The 14,194-nt window shown below is 37.2% G+C and overlaps 1 protein-coding gene across 2 annotated transcripts in view; it reads right to left on the reverse strand.

The window, feature by feature from the left end:
* Kpna1 (karyopherin subunit alpha 1) overlaps window positions 1–14,194 on the reverse strand; it is a 53,205-nt gene that overhangs the window by 11,099 nt on the left and 27,912 nt on the right. For both annotated transcript variants that reach the window (XM_040750850.1, XM_040750849.1), the window contains exons 5-10: window positions 11,591–11,685; window positions 4,688–4,819; window positions 3,503–3,591; window positions 3,106–3,205; window positions 2,431–2,594; window positions 662–740 (exon numbers count right to left, since the gene is read on the reverse strand). In XM_040750850.1, coding sequence (XP_040606784.1) covers window positions 662–740; window positions 2,431–2,594; window positions 3,106–3,205; window positions 3,503–3,591; window positions 4,688–4,819; window positions 11,591–11,685 — 659 coding nt within the window. The remainder of the gene's footprint in view (window positions 1–661; window positions 741–2,430; window positions 2,595–3,105; window positions 3,206–3,502; window positions 3,592–4,687; window positions 4,820–11,590; window positions 11,686–14,194) is intronic.

Consider the following 14,194-nt stretch of genomic DNA (forward strand, 5'->3'; position numbering starts at 1 on the left):
TACCTTGCTGAAAATTGAAGCTGGTTGAGACAACTGAAACCTCACCCTCAATTCTTAAAGTCCATGCACATAAGGGTTATGAATCCAGAAATGAGGGTGAAGGTTGCTCCCTAGAGCATGCCTACAAACAAATGACAACAGGAGAAAGAGCTTCCTAAGGAGAAATAGTCAGAGACAAAGAGCCAAAGTATTCCATTACCATGGAAGCCTAGAAACCTGATTTTAGGACATCATCATTGATGCATCAGAAACATCTGGAAAGGGAAAAAAGCTAAAACAATTCCCTGTGAATAACCTGCCTTGTTATCAAAGCAGAATGGACACTGGAAACTGTGACGCAGATGCTTCCTTACAAAAACTCAGCATACACAAAAGGAAGAAGCTACCAGAAAGAACACTGCTAGAAAGCCCACCTGGTGCTCTTAAGATCCACTACAAATAAAAGCAGGGAGAAAACTGACTTAGGAAAAACTTATTTCTTAAGGGAACTACAATTGCTACAAGTCACAGGACGACAAAGAGATACTGAAAATACTCAGAAGAGTAAACACCAGCAAAACAGTGTCAGTCAACCATAACAATACAGAATTCAATATAATAGAACTGTGCTCATGGAGTTCAACAGACTCACTTTAGAGAAAGGTTTAGCATGTGTTCATACCTGTGTCTGAATATCATCCCCTGTGACAATGTTTCCCACAGCCCGCAAAGCAGGAGACACCACTTTATAATCATTATGCCTGCAACCATTAAAAGAGAGAGGGATGTTAGACCCAACAGTTCTATTCAGAATCTTTTTTAGGGAGTGAAATTCAAAATAAGGGTGATGTGATTCAATTTTAGAGTGGAGAGGTACTTTATGATTTTGCTATTTAGGGAACTTACCATGGTGGCAGAATTGATCATTACCTAGAAAAGCAATCTTTCCCCTTATTTTTAAAATGAATCCTTTTCTAGTAATCTTTCCCAGGCACTCCAGCACTAAATTCCACATTTTTCTCTTATTCTTTACTACAGTCCCTCTTCTGTTTTCTTGTCTCCTAGAGCTGCTGAGATGATTGGGACGTGCAGATGACATCTACACACTGCTCATATTCTGAAACTATGTCAACAATTCAGCTAACTTCAAAACCAAAGTGAGATTCATATCTCAAACACTTTTCTGTTTCACTAACCTACAAGGCTGTCTTTATGGTTTAAAAAAAAAAAAAGCTTTCCACAAGGCCTGTTGGATATATGTTAAGACAGATAGTAAGCACAGATTTCAGAGTACATAAAGCAATACCCTTATAATTTTCCTCTGAGACCCTATTCTCTTCCTTCACATTTAAGATCAATGATTAAAATGAAACATGTAGAAAACTTAATAATAAAAGGACAAAAGTGACTATTTCCCAGATCTTGAATTTCTTGGACCCCAGTAGCACCATGCTGCCTTTAACTTGTACCAAGAGAACACTGTTGGTCTGTAACCAGTCTATAATCAGACCCAGTAATGTTATACTTACCAATTTCACATCATGTTTGAGACACTATCTCTAGAACTGGTTTGTGCATCAATTAATTTTATGTTCCTTTTAACTGTACCATTTGCCATCATATCGTGGCTATATTTTCTTCTAAGTACTAGCTAAAGATCTGATTAATATAGTCTCAAATTATTTATGCCACAGGTAAATCTTCCATGCTAATACCAAAAGCATGGAATCCTAGAAAAGTAGGATTCAAAGTCTGATACTAGCCTGCTTTTTCTCTAAAGAGAAACTAAGAAATGGCCATTTACCACAGAAATTTGCCTTGGCTTTCCAGTACCTGATTTTAGGCTTTCCAGTATGGGGTAGAACAACAGATATACAATTAATTAATTATATAGGCAAAGCTTTCCAAATAATTCTGCTAATAGACTTGTAATGGCACAGGAATAACAGATTCTTCATTAAGAATCTCAAAAAAGCAAACCAAAAAGTGACATCAGTATAAACAATACACACATAATAAATCAGTAAAATATATAACCAAAGTATTAGAAATATGGAAAATAGTAAAGTGTATAATTAGCACCAGCTGTTAGCTTGACACAGTCTACGATTCACCTGAGTTAAGTCTCAATTGAGGGACTACCCAAATCAGACTGGACTGTGGCCATGTCTGTGAGAGACTGTCTTAGCTGATGACTAATATGGGAGGGCAGGGCCCAGTCCACTGTGAGCAACAACAACCCTAGTGATAAGCTGGCTGTGCATGGGCTGGGGAGCAAGACAGAGACTAAGTCAGTAAGTGGCATAAATCCAGTTTCTAGTCCAGTTCCTGCCCTGGCTTCTCTCAGTGACAGACTATGACCTGGAAGTGAAAGTCAAATAAACCTCTTCCTTCTCTAAGTTGTTTTTGGTGTGGTTTATCACAGATACACTTTCTTAAAGATCATCTTACATCAGAAGCTCCACAAGTCTCCTACATACTCCTGCATCGATGACTGCCTGAATTTTATCATTGGGTCCATCTGACAGGTATGACAGGGCCCAGCAGGCATCAGCTAGTACATCAGTGTCACTGACAAACAGCAACCAAGAAAGGACACTCAGACAGGGAGAAACCTAGAAAAGAAAAGATGATTAGAAAGAAATTCAACAGAAACAAACAAGTGAGATTAAGACTCTCAAGAAGCCTATCAGGCAGACACTCGATGGGTTACAAAGTGGTTTACACGTCAAGTGTCTGAAGGACTTTTTAATCTCTGGCAATGAATGCTGTCAATACTTATTCAGTTTACAGACGTAAGGTAGTCAGAACCCAAGGAAAATGGTTTCAGGAAGAAAAATGTTATACATTCATCCTTAAATTAGAACTCTTTGTTATGGTACACACTTAGAGAAAGGGAGGTAAAGGAACTTTCACAAATACGTCAGCCGGAAAAATCTGTTGTAGAACTTTCTTATTGACAAAAACTGCTATGGTTCTAAGAGTGATACAGAGCTTTGTACTGGCAGTGAGTAATTACCCCAAATTAAAAAAAGAAAAGAACAAGAAAAAACCACCAAAAGCATTGTCTCTACAAACACACTTTCCAACACTCTCCTAACAATTTCCCACAAGCACAGTGATTACCTTAGCAAATTCTGGAGGTGGACTCTTCCCTCTACAGAGATTAGATAAAGCCCATACTGCATTCCGGGTCATGGTTAAGCGGTTCTGCTTTGAAAATAACCTACAAGGATAATAAACCCACTGTAAATTATGAAAGATATTAATTCTCTATAAAGAAAATATTTACTACTGATAAAGAGATGTTTTAACTTTCCTCCATAATTCATTAATTCCTTTCTTACATTATTCATTTTTGAAGGTAAACTTTATCAATTTTAATACAGTATTTCAGAATTTCATTAAGAGACATAACCCTAACAATGTAACAAGAAATATTTGGAATTATATTAACAAAATGACTTCCCAAGATGTAATACTTCTCATGTATTCATTATTCAGGAAGAGAAAGGAGACTTACTGCAGAAGAGGGGGAAGGATATTGCAGTCTAAGACATAGTCTCTGCACATGGTACTATCTCCAGCAATGTTGCCAAGAGCCCAGACTGCCTGTGAAAGAGTTATTCATCAATTAAGTTGAATACTTTCATTCCCTCTAAATTCTTTAAAAAGAGATGCCAACAGATCAGAGTAACATTTTATAAAAATCAAGATGTCACATAGTGACTACTATTAAGATTCTTAAAATCATTCATCAGGGAGTCAAACTAGTCATAGGATCAGAGTTAGAAAATAAGACCATGAGCAACAAACAAAAGAAAATGTTACTTCATTAAAGTAAAAGCTTTACTAGTAAAAAAGAACTTTTTTCCCATGCTGGGAACTGAACTTAGAACCTCACACAGGCTTGACAATTGCTCCCCCAACTAAGCTATATCCCATATCTGGAACCAATTATTTTTAAAAGGATCCTATCCTCACTCATAAGTAATATTTTTACAGTCCTTTGTACAGAACAGGGATTTAAATGGCTTAATTGATGGACTAAAGATGTACTTAAGCCTGCTTACAACAGGATACTGTAAGCAAATAACTGAAATAATATGGACACATTTATTAAACTCATGAAGGTAGTAAATGCAATTTCACAACAAGGCTTCACAGGTGTATACATCTAAGTATGGTAGTTTATTGTGTTCAAAAAGACAATCATATTCACTTAGTAGTGATTTATCCTTAAATCTTATTAATGCTGGCAGTAAGAAAGTTTGTTTTCTGTCTTTTCTGAACAAATGAGAAAGATTTTAATAGTAGCAATAGAGATTCACATTAGAAAAGGCCCTTTTATAAGTAATATGTCCATTACTTTAAAAAAAAAGTTAAAATCTGCAAGAATCGGGCAGCGGTGGCGCATGCCTTTAATCCCAGCACTTGGGAGGCAGAGGCAGGCAGATCTCTGTGAGTTCAAGGCCAGCCTAGTCTACAACAGCTAGGTCCAGGACAGCCTCCAAAGTCACAGAGAAACCCTGTCTCGAAAAACAAAAAAACAAACAAACAAAATCTGCAAGAATCCCATGGTTGGAAGGGAAATACTAGATTCTTCCTATTTAAACATGCTATGAATCATTGTGAGTAAGTAATCAAACTGAAGCAGGGTATGACTATGTGAAAGGTGTGTTCTCTGATATTTCTGTTGAGCTCTTACCTGCTCCTGGACGTCTTCAAACTCTGAGCTAAGCAACTCGATGAAGATAGGCACTGCTCCTGCCTGAATCACAATCCGGGTCTGAAGGGAATTCCCTGAAGCAATATTTGTCAGGACCCAAGCTGATTCAAACTACAAAGACAAAAGCAAATTTCATTATCTTATTAAAATTTAGAAGGTTGTTTACATGAAGCAATACAATGTTTTGTACATTAAAAGGAGTCTGGGATCATTATTGACTCATTGTAAATACCATATTAATTTAAAAACAATTTCCAGAATTCCTCAGTTTATAAAGTGCCTAAAATTTCAGAACAAAGTATAGTTATCATGAAACCATAGGGGGAAAAGTGTGTTTCATACTCAGCGTATGAAATAAGGAATGATTTATAACAACAAAAAAACATTTTGTCTTTGTTTTTCAAGACAGGGTTTCTCTGTGTAACCCTGGCTGTCCTGGAACTCACTCTGTAGACCAGGCTGACCTTGAATGTACAGAGATCCATCCCCTTGCCTATACTCCCCAAGTTTGAAATTAGGTATGAAACATCACCACTCAGTGATCACCAAAACTCTTAATCAAAAGAATAAAATGAGAAATAATGTGCTTTAATACAGTAACACACCATTTCATTAATTAAAAGGTTAAAAAGGAGTTAAGTACATTAATACACGTATTGTGCAGCTCATCTCTGGACAGAGTGACAGGAAATCATCAATATTTATTGCCTATATGAGCAGGCCTAGATGACTAGGAAATGGTAAAAAAAAAATAAAACAACAACTCTAATGAACAGTCTATGTTCCTTTGGGTCTTGTACTGTGGTACTGTTTTTATGATCCAATAAATAATTTCTATGGGATGGACAAAATGTAATAGAGCACATTAGCATAAAATGTATTTTACACAATTAAATTGAAAAGGGCAAATGATTCTATAAGTAAGTTAAACAGGTAAAAAGAATTTAACAGGTATATAATCAATAGCAATGTCTGTTTCAGAGTATATGAGCATCTAATAGATGAGAAGGCTTCAAATTCAAATCCAAAGATAAGTTTCTTTCTTTCTTTCTTTTTTTTTCTTTAAAATAAATTGGCCCCCTTGGAGACAGAGCCTCACTATGTGGTCCTTACTGTCCTGAAGTTCTCTACATAGACCAGGCTGGCCTTGAAATCAGAGATATACCTTCCATATGCATCCTAAGAGGAGGTATAAAAGGCAATTGAATATGCCCATCCACAGATAAGTTTCTTAATAGAGATAAGACAAAGGAAAAAAATCAGCAAGAGGAGGAAGATGAAGGGGTGGTGGCAAAGGTAAACTGAGTAAAAGTTGATTTAGTATTACAGCATTGGCAAGCAGAAAATATTAAGAAAATAATGGCCAACAAAAACTATAGCATATTATCCGTTTTAACTTTCTCTTTAGCTTAACATAAAAAAATCCAAGAATGAAATCTTATATCCCTATATTCAGTCAAGACCCCTGAATTTTAGGTTAATTCCTCCCACCATTCTCTATCCTTTAATGAATAATGTGTGCAGTCAAAAAAAGTCACTTTTGTTTAGTAGTAGAACTTTAAATGAGAGATGAATTACATTGTCATCAAAAATATAATTGTAGTTAATTATTTTATGAGTTTTTATATCAATTAAAGGCAACAGTCAAGCTGGGCAGGGGTGGCGCATGCCTTTAATCCCAGCACGGGAGGCAGAGGCAGGTGAATCTCTGTGAGTTTGAGAACAGCCTGGTTTAAAAGAGCTAGTTCCAGGATAGTCTCCAAAGCCACAGAGAAACGCTGTCCTGAAAAACCAAACCCCCCCCCCAAAAAAAAAGGCAACAGTCAGGCTGGAAGATGGCTCAGGGGTTAAAGCATTGGTTGTTCTTCCAGATCCTGAATTCAATTTCCAGCAACTACACGGTGGCTCACAACCATCTGTAGTGAGATCTGATGCTCTCTTCTGGTGTACAGATGTATATGCAGATAGAGCACCTGCATACACACAAAATAAATAAATAAATCATTTAAAAAAACAGATAACAGTCATAGGGGAAATTAAAGCATAAATCATTGAAGGTAGCAGAACAGATCCATGTGACTGATAGTAAATTCACAGAAGAAACAAGATGAACATGAGAGAAACTAAGTGTTCTTTGTTATCCCTTGAGTATTCTTTGGTTTGCTTGTTTTTAAAAGTAATGTATACAGTGAAAGGGGTCTTCATCCATGACTGGGTCTATAGTTGGAAAAATGACATCAGAACATGAAGGTTCTCAAAGACACCTCTGAAAGCAGAAATCTTGGCTAATGCTATACAACTCACTCACATGTAACTACATCAACAAAGATTGGCAAGGGGTTAAAAATTAAACTCAAAATATCATGAGGGAAAAAAAGCACTTTATACATTTATCTCTAGTTAAATTTTTTTTTTTTTTTTTTTTTTTTTTTGGTTTTTCGAGACAGGGTTTCTCTGTGGCTTTGGAGGCTGTCCTGGAACTCCCTTGGTAGTCCAGGCTGGTCTCGAACTTACAGAGATCCGCCTGCCTCTGCCTCCCGAGTGCTGGGATTAAAGGCGTGCGCCACCAACGCCCGGCTCTCTAGTTAAATATTAATGAAAGAAATATTCAAGCTATTTTCAATCTCTCTGAAACATACACATTTCAAATGCTTTTAGTTCTACTACCCAGAGAAAAGAAATCTGCCTAAAATGCAGCTTATGTAACTCACTGTTAAAATTAACTGGTTAAAATACAAGTTAAATGATGTAAGAAAGCAGCAAACTGTCCGACTAGAAGGCAGGTTCAAAGTTTAAAAACTCATCGCCAGTTACTAGAGATCAAGTAAGAAGTTGAAAACTCTGAGGAAAAGATCTGGAAAGAGCACGTCATATGTAGATACTACATATCCATGAGAAAAAGAGTTGCAGTCAGATTTTGATGCAAATCACAGTAACACCCTGATAACGTAAGGAACATAATAAAGAATTGTCAGTGGGGAAAAAAAATAGAATAGTAATAGTGTCAGGGTTCATACTGCCGGCTGAGTGTAACAACAAAGGTCTCTGAGAAAATCCAAGAATCAAAAACCTACTCAGATGAGTATCAAATAGAAAAACACAACTGTGATTATGATTAGGAAAATGACAAAGTGAGCAACATGGATGGTAAATATTAGATATGCTTTTGCAAAAGCTAATGTGCCAGAGTCATGCTTATATCCAGTACATAATCATAATGATGATCACTTAAATGCAGAAAAGACTCCAGAATGGAAATTTAAAAGTAGTTTTAGTATTTATTATTTCAGTGTTTTCACCTTATGATGAGCTTGTGTGTGTGTGTGTGTGTGTGTGTGTGTGTGTGTGTGTGTGTGTGTGTCTGTCTGTCTGTCTGTCCATCTGTCTGTCTGTCTCAGAGAGGAAATGAGAAAGGCAGAATTCACTTCAGGAATGTAGTATCTTAAAACTTGGATGTAAGCTACTTAGATGTCCTTTCCTCATAGTCCATACTATATTTAACTAAGATTTACAACTTTGTTTTTAATATCTTGGCCTTGGATGCTAGACTAGAATGCAACCTGAGAGAGATTGTAAACAGGCAACATCAAGCTAATGGTGAATACAAACACATAAAGATATGACAGAACCAACCAAAGGAAACAATAATAATTTAAGTAATCTTGAGTTACAACACAAGAAGAGAATAACCTGAAAAGTGAAAGGCAATATCGAAGAACACCAAAAGTAACAAATCATGGACAAAATAATCATACCCTTAGTTTTCTCTATGTTGTCTTATACTAACGTATTCTTAGCAGTCCACAGACTGCATTACAGGAATTAACTACTGTGTAGCTGTAGCTGCTTATACATTATGATTCCACTGATGTTCTGCACAGGAACTTGCTAAATAAGGACTGCTACAACTTCGATCTGTGTTCTTCAAATCTGAGGTTTTCTCTCTGTCCTCTTTCTGAGTCTCTACCTTCTGGTGCTCAGTTCCTTTAATAAGGGAAATGAGAATCCAAAGCTGAAGTACTTCTGACCTCCTATCAAGTTTCCCACTCCAGGTGGAGGTACGCCTGGCTCCCTTTCTCCATTTGGATCAGGACTCTGTTGCTGGCCACTTTGCCGGTTCCACTCTGGTTCCTAGCAAATGCCAGGCTCACCTGGAGAGCAAGTGAAAAGAAAGGCTCATATCAGAAAAATAAACCCAGATTATCAAACTCTGCAGAGAAGAGCACCTGAGGTATCTGAGCAACCCTCCAGGAAAGGTAAAGATCAGTGAAGACAGAGAAAGAGGATGAAGGTTTACTGCAGTTTATCATACTAAGCTTCCAGAGGGGACAAGAAAGCCAAGAAAGGGGGAAAAAACTAAGTCAACTTTGTCCAAATTTATAACTTTTGAAGGAGTGCCATGTAATATGTAGAAGCAGGAAACCATTTATTGTTTCTAGATAATAACTTATAAAAGGTTTGGTCACACAGCATCTTAGCAACACAGAAGATAGTATAAAGATGCTGGCCCTGATTTCAAACAAGTGAGCCCACAGAACATTTCAAGGCAGACAAAGCTAAAGAGTGTCACTAAGCTTGACAACACTCTAAGGCTAAGGCACTGCTTAATTCCAAAAGCATAGGTTCTACCTATATTCACCTCAGCTGGAATGGCAAGAGAGTGTCTGGGTAGTGATGTCCCAATGAAAGCATTCTGGGCTCTCTTATTTGAGAAGACAAAATGGTAGTGAAGCCCACTAAGACTCAGTTCTTCAGCTATGGGATGAAAAAAACTTGGCCCTGAGATTTATTACAGAACTGAGCCATCCAATTTCATTTGTGCCATATACTATCAGTCTCTTTCTGAAAGAGAAATGGCTGGCAAAAACATTATCCCAAAGATGTGCTACTCAGTATCTTATATTTAGCACCACCCCCAAGCCACAAAGCAAGGAATGCCCTCCAAGCTTTTCCAAAACACATATTTGAAGACATGGCAAAGCAATTATATCGACTGGCTCCTCCGTGAGTATAATGGCTCTTAACTGCTTTGGAAGTGATCCATGTTACCCAATACTCAGACTGGAGAGAGAATGCCATGCTGTGCTTAACATGCAGAAGGAAAGATGGAAGACAACAACTCTCAATACTAGATTGATTACTTCTCAGTCTTAGATAAGGTGAAAATTCATGAAGTGGTAACTTCTGAGGAATCATTTTTCAGTCTCTAATCCCAATTACTAGTCTGGACAAGGGTGGAATCTAGAAATTTAGATAAAAGCAAATCAGATTTTGAAGGTTTTACCAAGTTCTAACAGATTAGGAATCACAAAATGATATAGAAAAGGGCACTGTTATGAATATACTACACTGCTTATAGAGTGTATAGGAGAATGTAGAAACAAAGAGATTTGTTTCTCAAGGTTTTTCATTTTAAGTCTCTAGAAGGTTCTGCTTTATTTCTTTAGTGCATAAGAAAGTAAACCTCTGTAAGCACCTAATAAAAACTGCCCATTTGAAAGTATAACTGGTACCACACAACTAGACTCTTTCCCAGAGACTGAAGAACAACATTTTTATAATTTGTAATTAACAAAAAGGTCATCTTCCCTACCTCCCTTTTCCTGCAAACCATTTCAAATGATAAACTGCAGTAAGTCTCCTCTTTTGGTCCCTATGGTTCTTTCTCTTGGCAGGTTGCTTAGGAGCTCAGGCTCTGTTCTCTGCAGTGTTGAATCATCTGGATTTCCTTTTTTCTGAGAAAAATCTCTCTTCCCTTGCTCTCAGGATAAACACAATTTTTCAACTGTTTGGTGATTCTGGACTTAGATGAAGACCAGAATTATAATAATCCAGGAGGCAGCAAGCAAAACAGAATCTTAATTCAAATAAACATAGGGATTGGCAAAGGTCAAACTGGAGAAGAAAACTGATGGGACAGAGAAGTACTCTACCTTTGCTGGATTTCTTCCTTCTCCTCTGGAAGAAATTCATCACCGCAATAAAGATGTAAAATAAAGAGAAAGATGGAGCAGGAGGAGAAAAATACCAAGATACAGCATTAAGACTCATAAGTCATCTGCAATGACCTAGCCAATAAGGAGCCTGGAACACAAACTGACATTTGTGAAATGCCACAGTCAAGACTGACAAAGGAGGTGGGAATTACTTTACTATTGGCAAGTATTTCTCCCATCTTGCAATTTAACCAAATGTTATAACTAATTGCAAGTTATCCTTAAAGGTCTGAGCCCTTCAGATTACATAAAATACTTTGATGAAAATTTATGGATATAGATATTTGTCAATAATTCAGATATTGAAGGACTCTGCTACTGAACAATCAAATTAGTAGAAAAAGTTTGACTTTACCCAGGAAAAGAAGTAGTATTTTTAGAATTCCAGATACTGGCTGTAAGTTTGACACTTGGCTCCTTTTACTATAGAAATTATTCAATCCTAAAGTGGTAAATTCCCTGTACAGTCCATTAGTAGAAAATCAAATGTAAAGCAAAAAAGTCTCATGGCCAAGTTTCTTGTGGGCTTTCAGTGTAAGAGAGGGTTAGTAAGACCAGGTCTGATTACTGAGTTTCAGGTCAGTCTATGTTATATATACACCATCTTGAGAAGCCAACAAGTAGTCTAACATCTTCCCCATAAGGAATATCACATAGCTTGCATAGGCTCTTGGTTATGACAACTCCTCCTGCTAAAAATTCAAGACAGACACAAATTCTAGCAAGTATTGATTAGGACCTATATGTTAACAAACCTACATAGTTTACAAGGTAGTTATCACCAATACAATTATAAAGCAACAAGCCTTCATACAGATTAAGTAACTCTTAGAAAAAAAAGTTTCCAAGAACAAAGTTCTAAGGCAAGAAATGAAAATATCCGCACCTGCAGGGTACAATTTTCTTTTCGTTTGAGGAACTCCACAAACCTGGCCACTACTCCTGGTGTGTTGATGACTTCATCAATAGGAGGATTAGGTTCTGTTTTCCCCATAAAATAAAACAAAAGATTTCAATATAATGACTTTAGAGATCAAAATTAGTAACCATATCCTTCTCATCATTCATTGTTCAGCTTTCATATTAAAAATATATGATGCCCCCCAAAAGGTTAATATTGAATTTGGTCACTTTCAGAGTAGTGTGGCTTGAAAGTTATCACAAAAATATAAGCTTTAATACTGAAAATAAAGGAAGAGCAGAATTCTTTGTTTTTGTAGTACAAGCAAAGTCTTTCATGTGTACATCCTCAATTCTGAACCTTGTATGCTAGGCAAGTAAGTCTGATCACTAAACTATACTACCAGGCTGCAAGAATTCTTAAAATTAATGCCTCTGCTACAGTGGTTCTCAATCTTCCTAATACTACGACCCTTTAATGAAGCTCCTCATGTTGTGATGACCTGCAACCATAAAATTATTTCATTGCTATTTTATAACTGTGGTTTGCTACTGTTAGGAATCATAATGTAAGTATCTGATATGTAAGATATCTGATACATGACCCTTGTGAAAGGGTCATTCAACCCCCAAATGGGACATGACCCACAGGTGGAGAACCTGTACTCTACTATTTTAGGAAAGTCAGAAAGCAGGAAATCCAAAACCAACTACTACTAGTACTTTGATATACTTCCCTCTGGCCCTTTTCCAGTACAAGAGGCTTCAATCTGTGTTTTCAATATACCTGCCTAGAGAACCTGAATGACACGATTTTCAAAGCACTGATAGGATTTCACATCAGTACTAACAAGAAAGTGCCAGCAAGAATTCATTAACACACCGGGTGTTGGTGGCGCACACCTTTAATCCCAGCACTCAGGAGGCAGAAGCAGGCAGATCTCTGTGAGAACAGTAAGCACTACCTAGGGAGATGCTTGGCAAAGTCAACAAACAGCCTTACTGTAAAAGGTGAACCAAGTGTTGTGATTCACACCAATAATCCCAGCACTCTAGAGGCTGAGGCAGATGCAGAGGTCAGGTTATCCTCATGGCAAGTTACAGGACAGCCTGTGTGCTACATTAAGGCCCTATGTTTTTGTTTTGACTAAAGATTTAACTAGTTTAATGTTGATTTAAAAAGAAGGAGTTCTAGTAACATGTCCTTTGCCTGGTTCCACAGTTTTATGAATTACTCAAACATAACAAATTTGGAAACAATAAACATAAACTAGTTAATATCCTGAATTACAGAAACACTGTATAAGAGAGTAATAAACCAAAAATGACAATAACCAGGAGAATAAAACAAAAGCAACCTTTTGGTTGTTTTGTTTGTCAGCAGAGAGGCTAAACCCCAGGCTTTGTGTATTACAGGCAAGCAGTCTACCATTAAGTAACATTTCTAAACCACAAAAGTTGATTGTTTTTGTTTATAGTTTAAGATATGGTCTCTCTATGTTGCCTAGGCTAGCCTTAAATCCTCAGATTCTTAAATCCACCTCCTAGAGTGACAAGCAATTAAGCGCACAATTATATATTTTTAGTACATACATTAAATTTATTTATTTGTTTGTCTTGCTAGGTGTGGAGCCATGTGGTATGGCACATGTATGGAGGTCAGAGAAGAATCTATGGGTATGGGAGTTGGTTCACACCATGTACATTACAAACATCAAATTCAGGAAGCCCAGTGTCATTAGCATCTGAGCCACCTGTACTTGTTAAAGGGCTCTTTTCTTTTCTTTTTTTAAATCTACCAGTTCACTGTCCTGACTAGGTTCTGTCAACTTGACATAATTATCTGGTAAGAGAATCTCATTGAAACTCTGGCTACATCAGAGTGGCCTGTGGGAGACTATCTTGTTAATTGATGTAGGAGGGCCCAGTCCACACTATATGCAGCAGCATTCTCTAGGAAGGTGGTCCTGAACAGTGTGAGAAAGCAAGGGAACATAAGCCTGCCTGCTAGCCAGCACACAGGCTCCCCATAGATCCTGTCACATTTTTGCCATGAAGTGTGTTCTTTGGCATGGAATATCCTATGATGGACTATGGTGACTTATTCTCCCTAAGTCTCACACATTTGAACACTTGGTCCCCAGCCGATAACATTCATGCTATGTTCTCTCGGCTTCCTCTCTATGGTCTGAGATGTGAACTCTCAGCTGCTGCTTTAGTCTCTTGCTACTATCACTCCACCATCATGGACTCTAACCAACTGGAACTGTGAGTCCCAGATAAACTCTTCCTTCTATAAACTAAGTTTTATCACAGCAATAAAAAAAAGTAACTAAGTCAAATAAGCTCCTTTTCCCTACGTTGCTTTTGCCCAAAAAGTTTTGTCAAAACAACAAAAAACTAGACCATTCAAAACTATAGTTCATGAAGAAAAGAGTTTTCTTTGCTGAAATTCAAATATATAACTATGCCACGAGCAACACTCTTCTCTTAAACTGACATTGAAATGAGTAGTCTTCTCAAGACAAGGAAATAAATCTCTCGTCATCAACTACTATAATAAACACATCTGCAGTACTATGTTCTAATT

This window comes from Mesocricetus auratus, unplaced genomic scaffold (genome assembly GCF_017639785.1).
Source record: "Mesocricetus auratus isolate SY011 unplaced genomic scaffold, BCM_Maur_2.0 Super-Scaffold_100008, whole genome shotgun sequence".
Classification (NCBI taxonomy): Eukaryota; Metazoa; Chordata; class Mammalia; order Rodentia; family Cricetidae; genus Mesocricetus; species Mesocricetus auratus.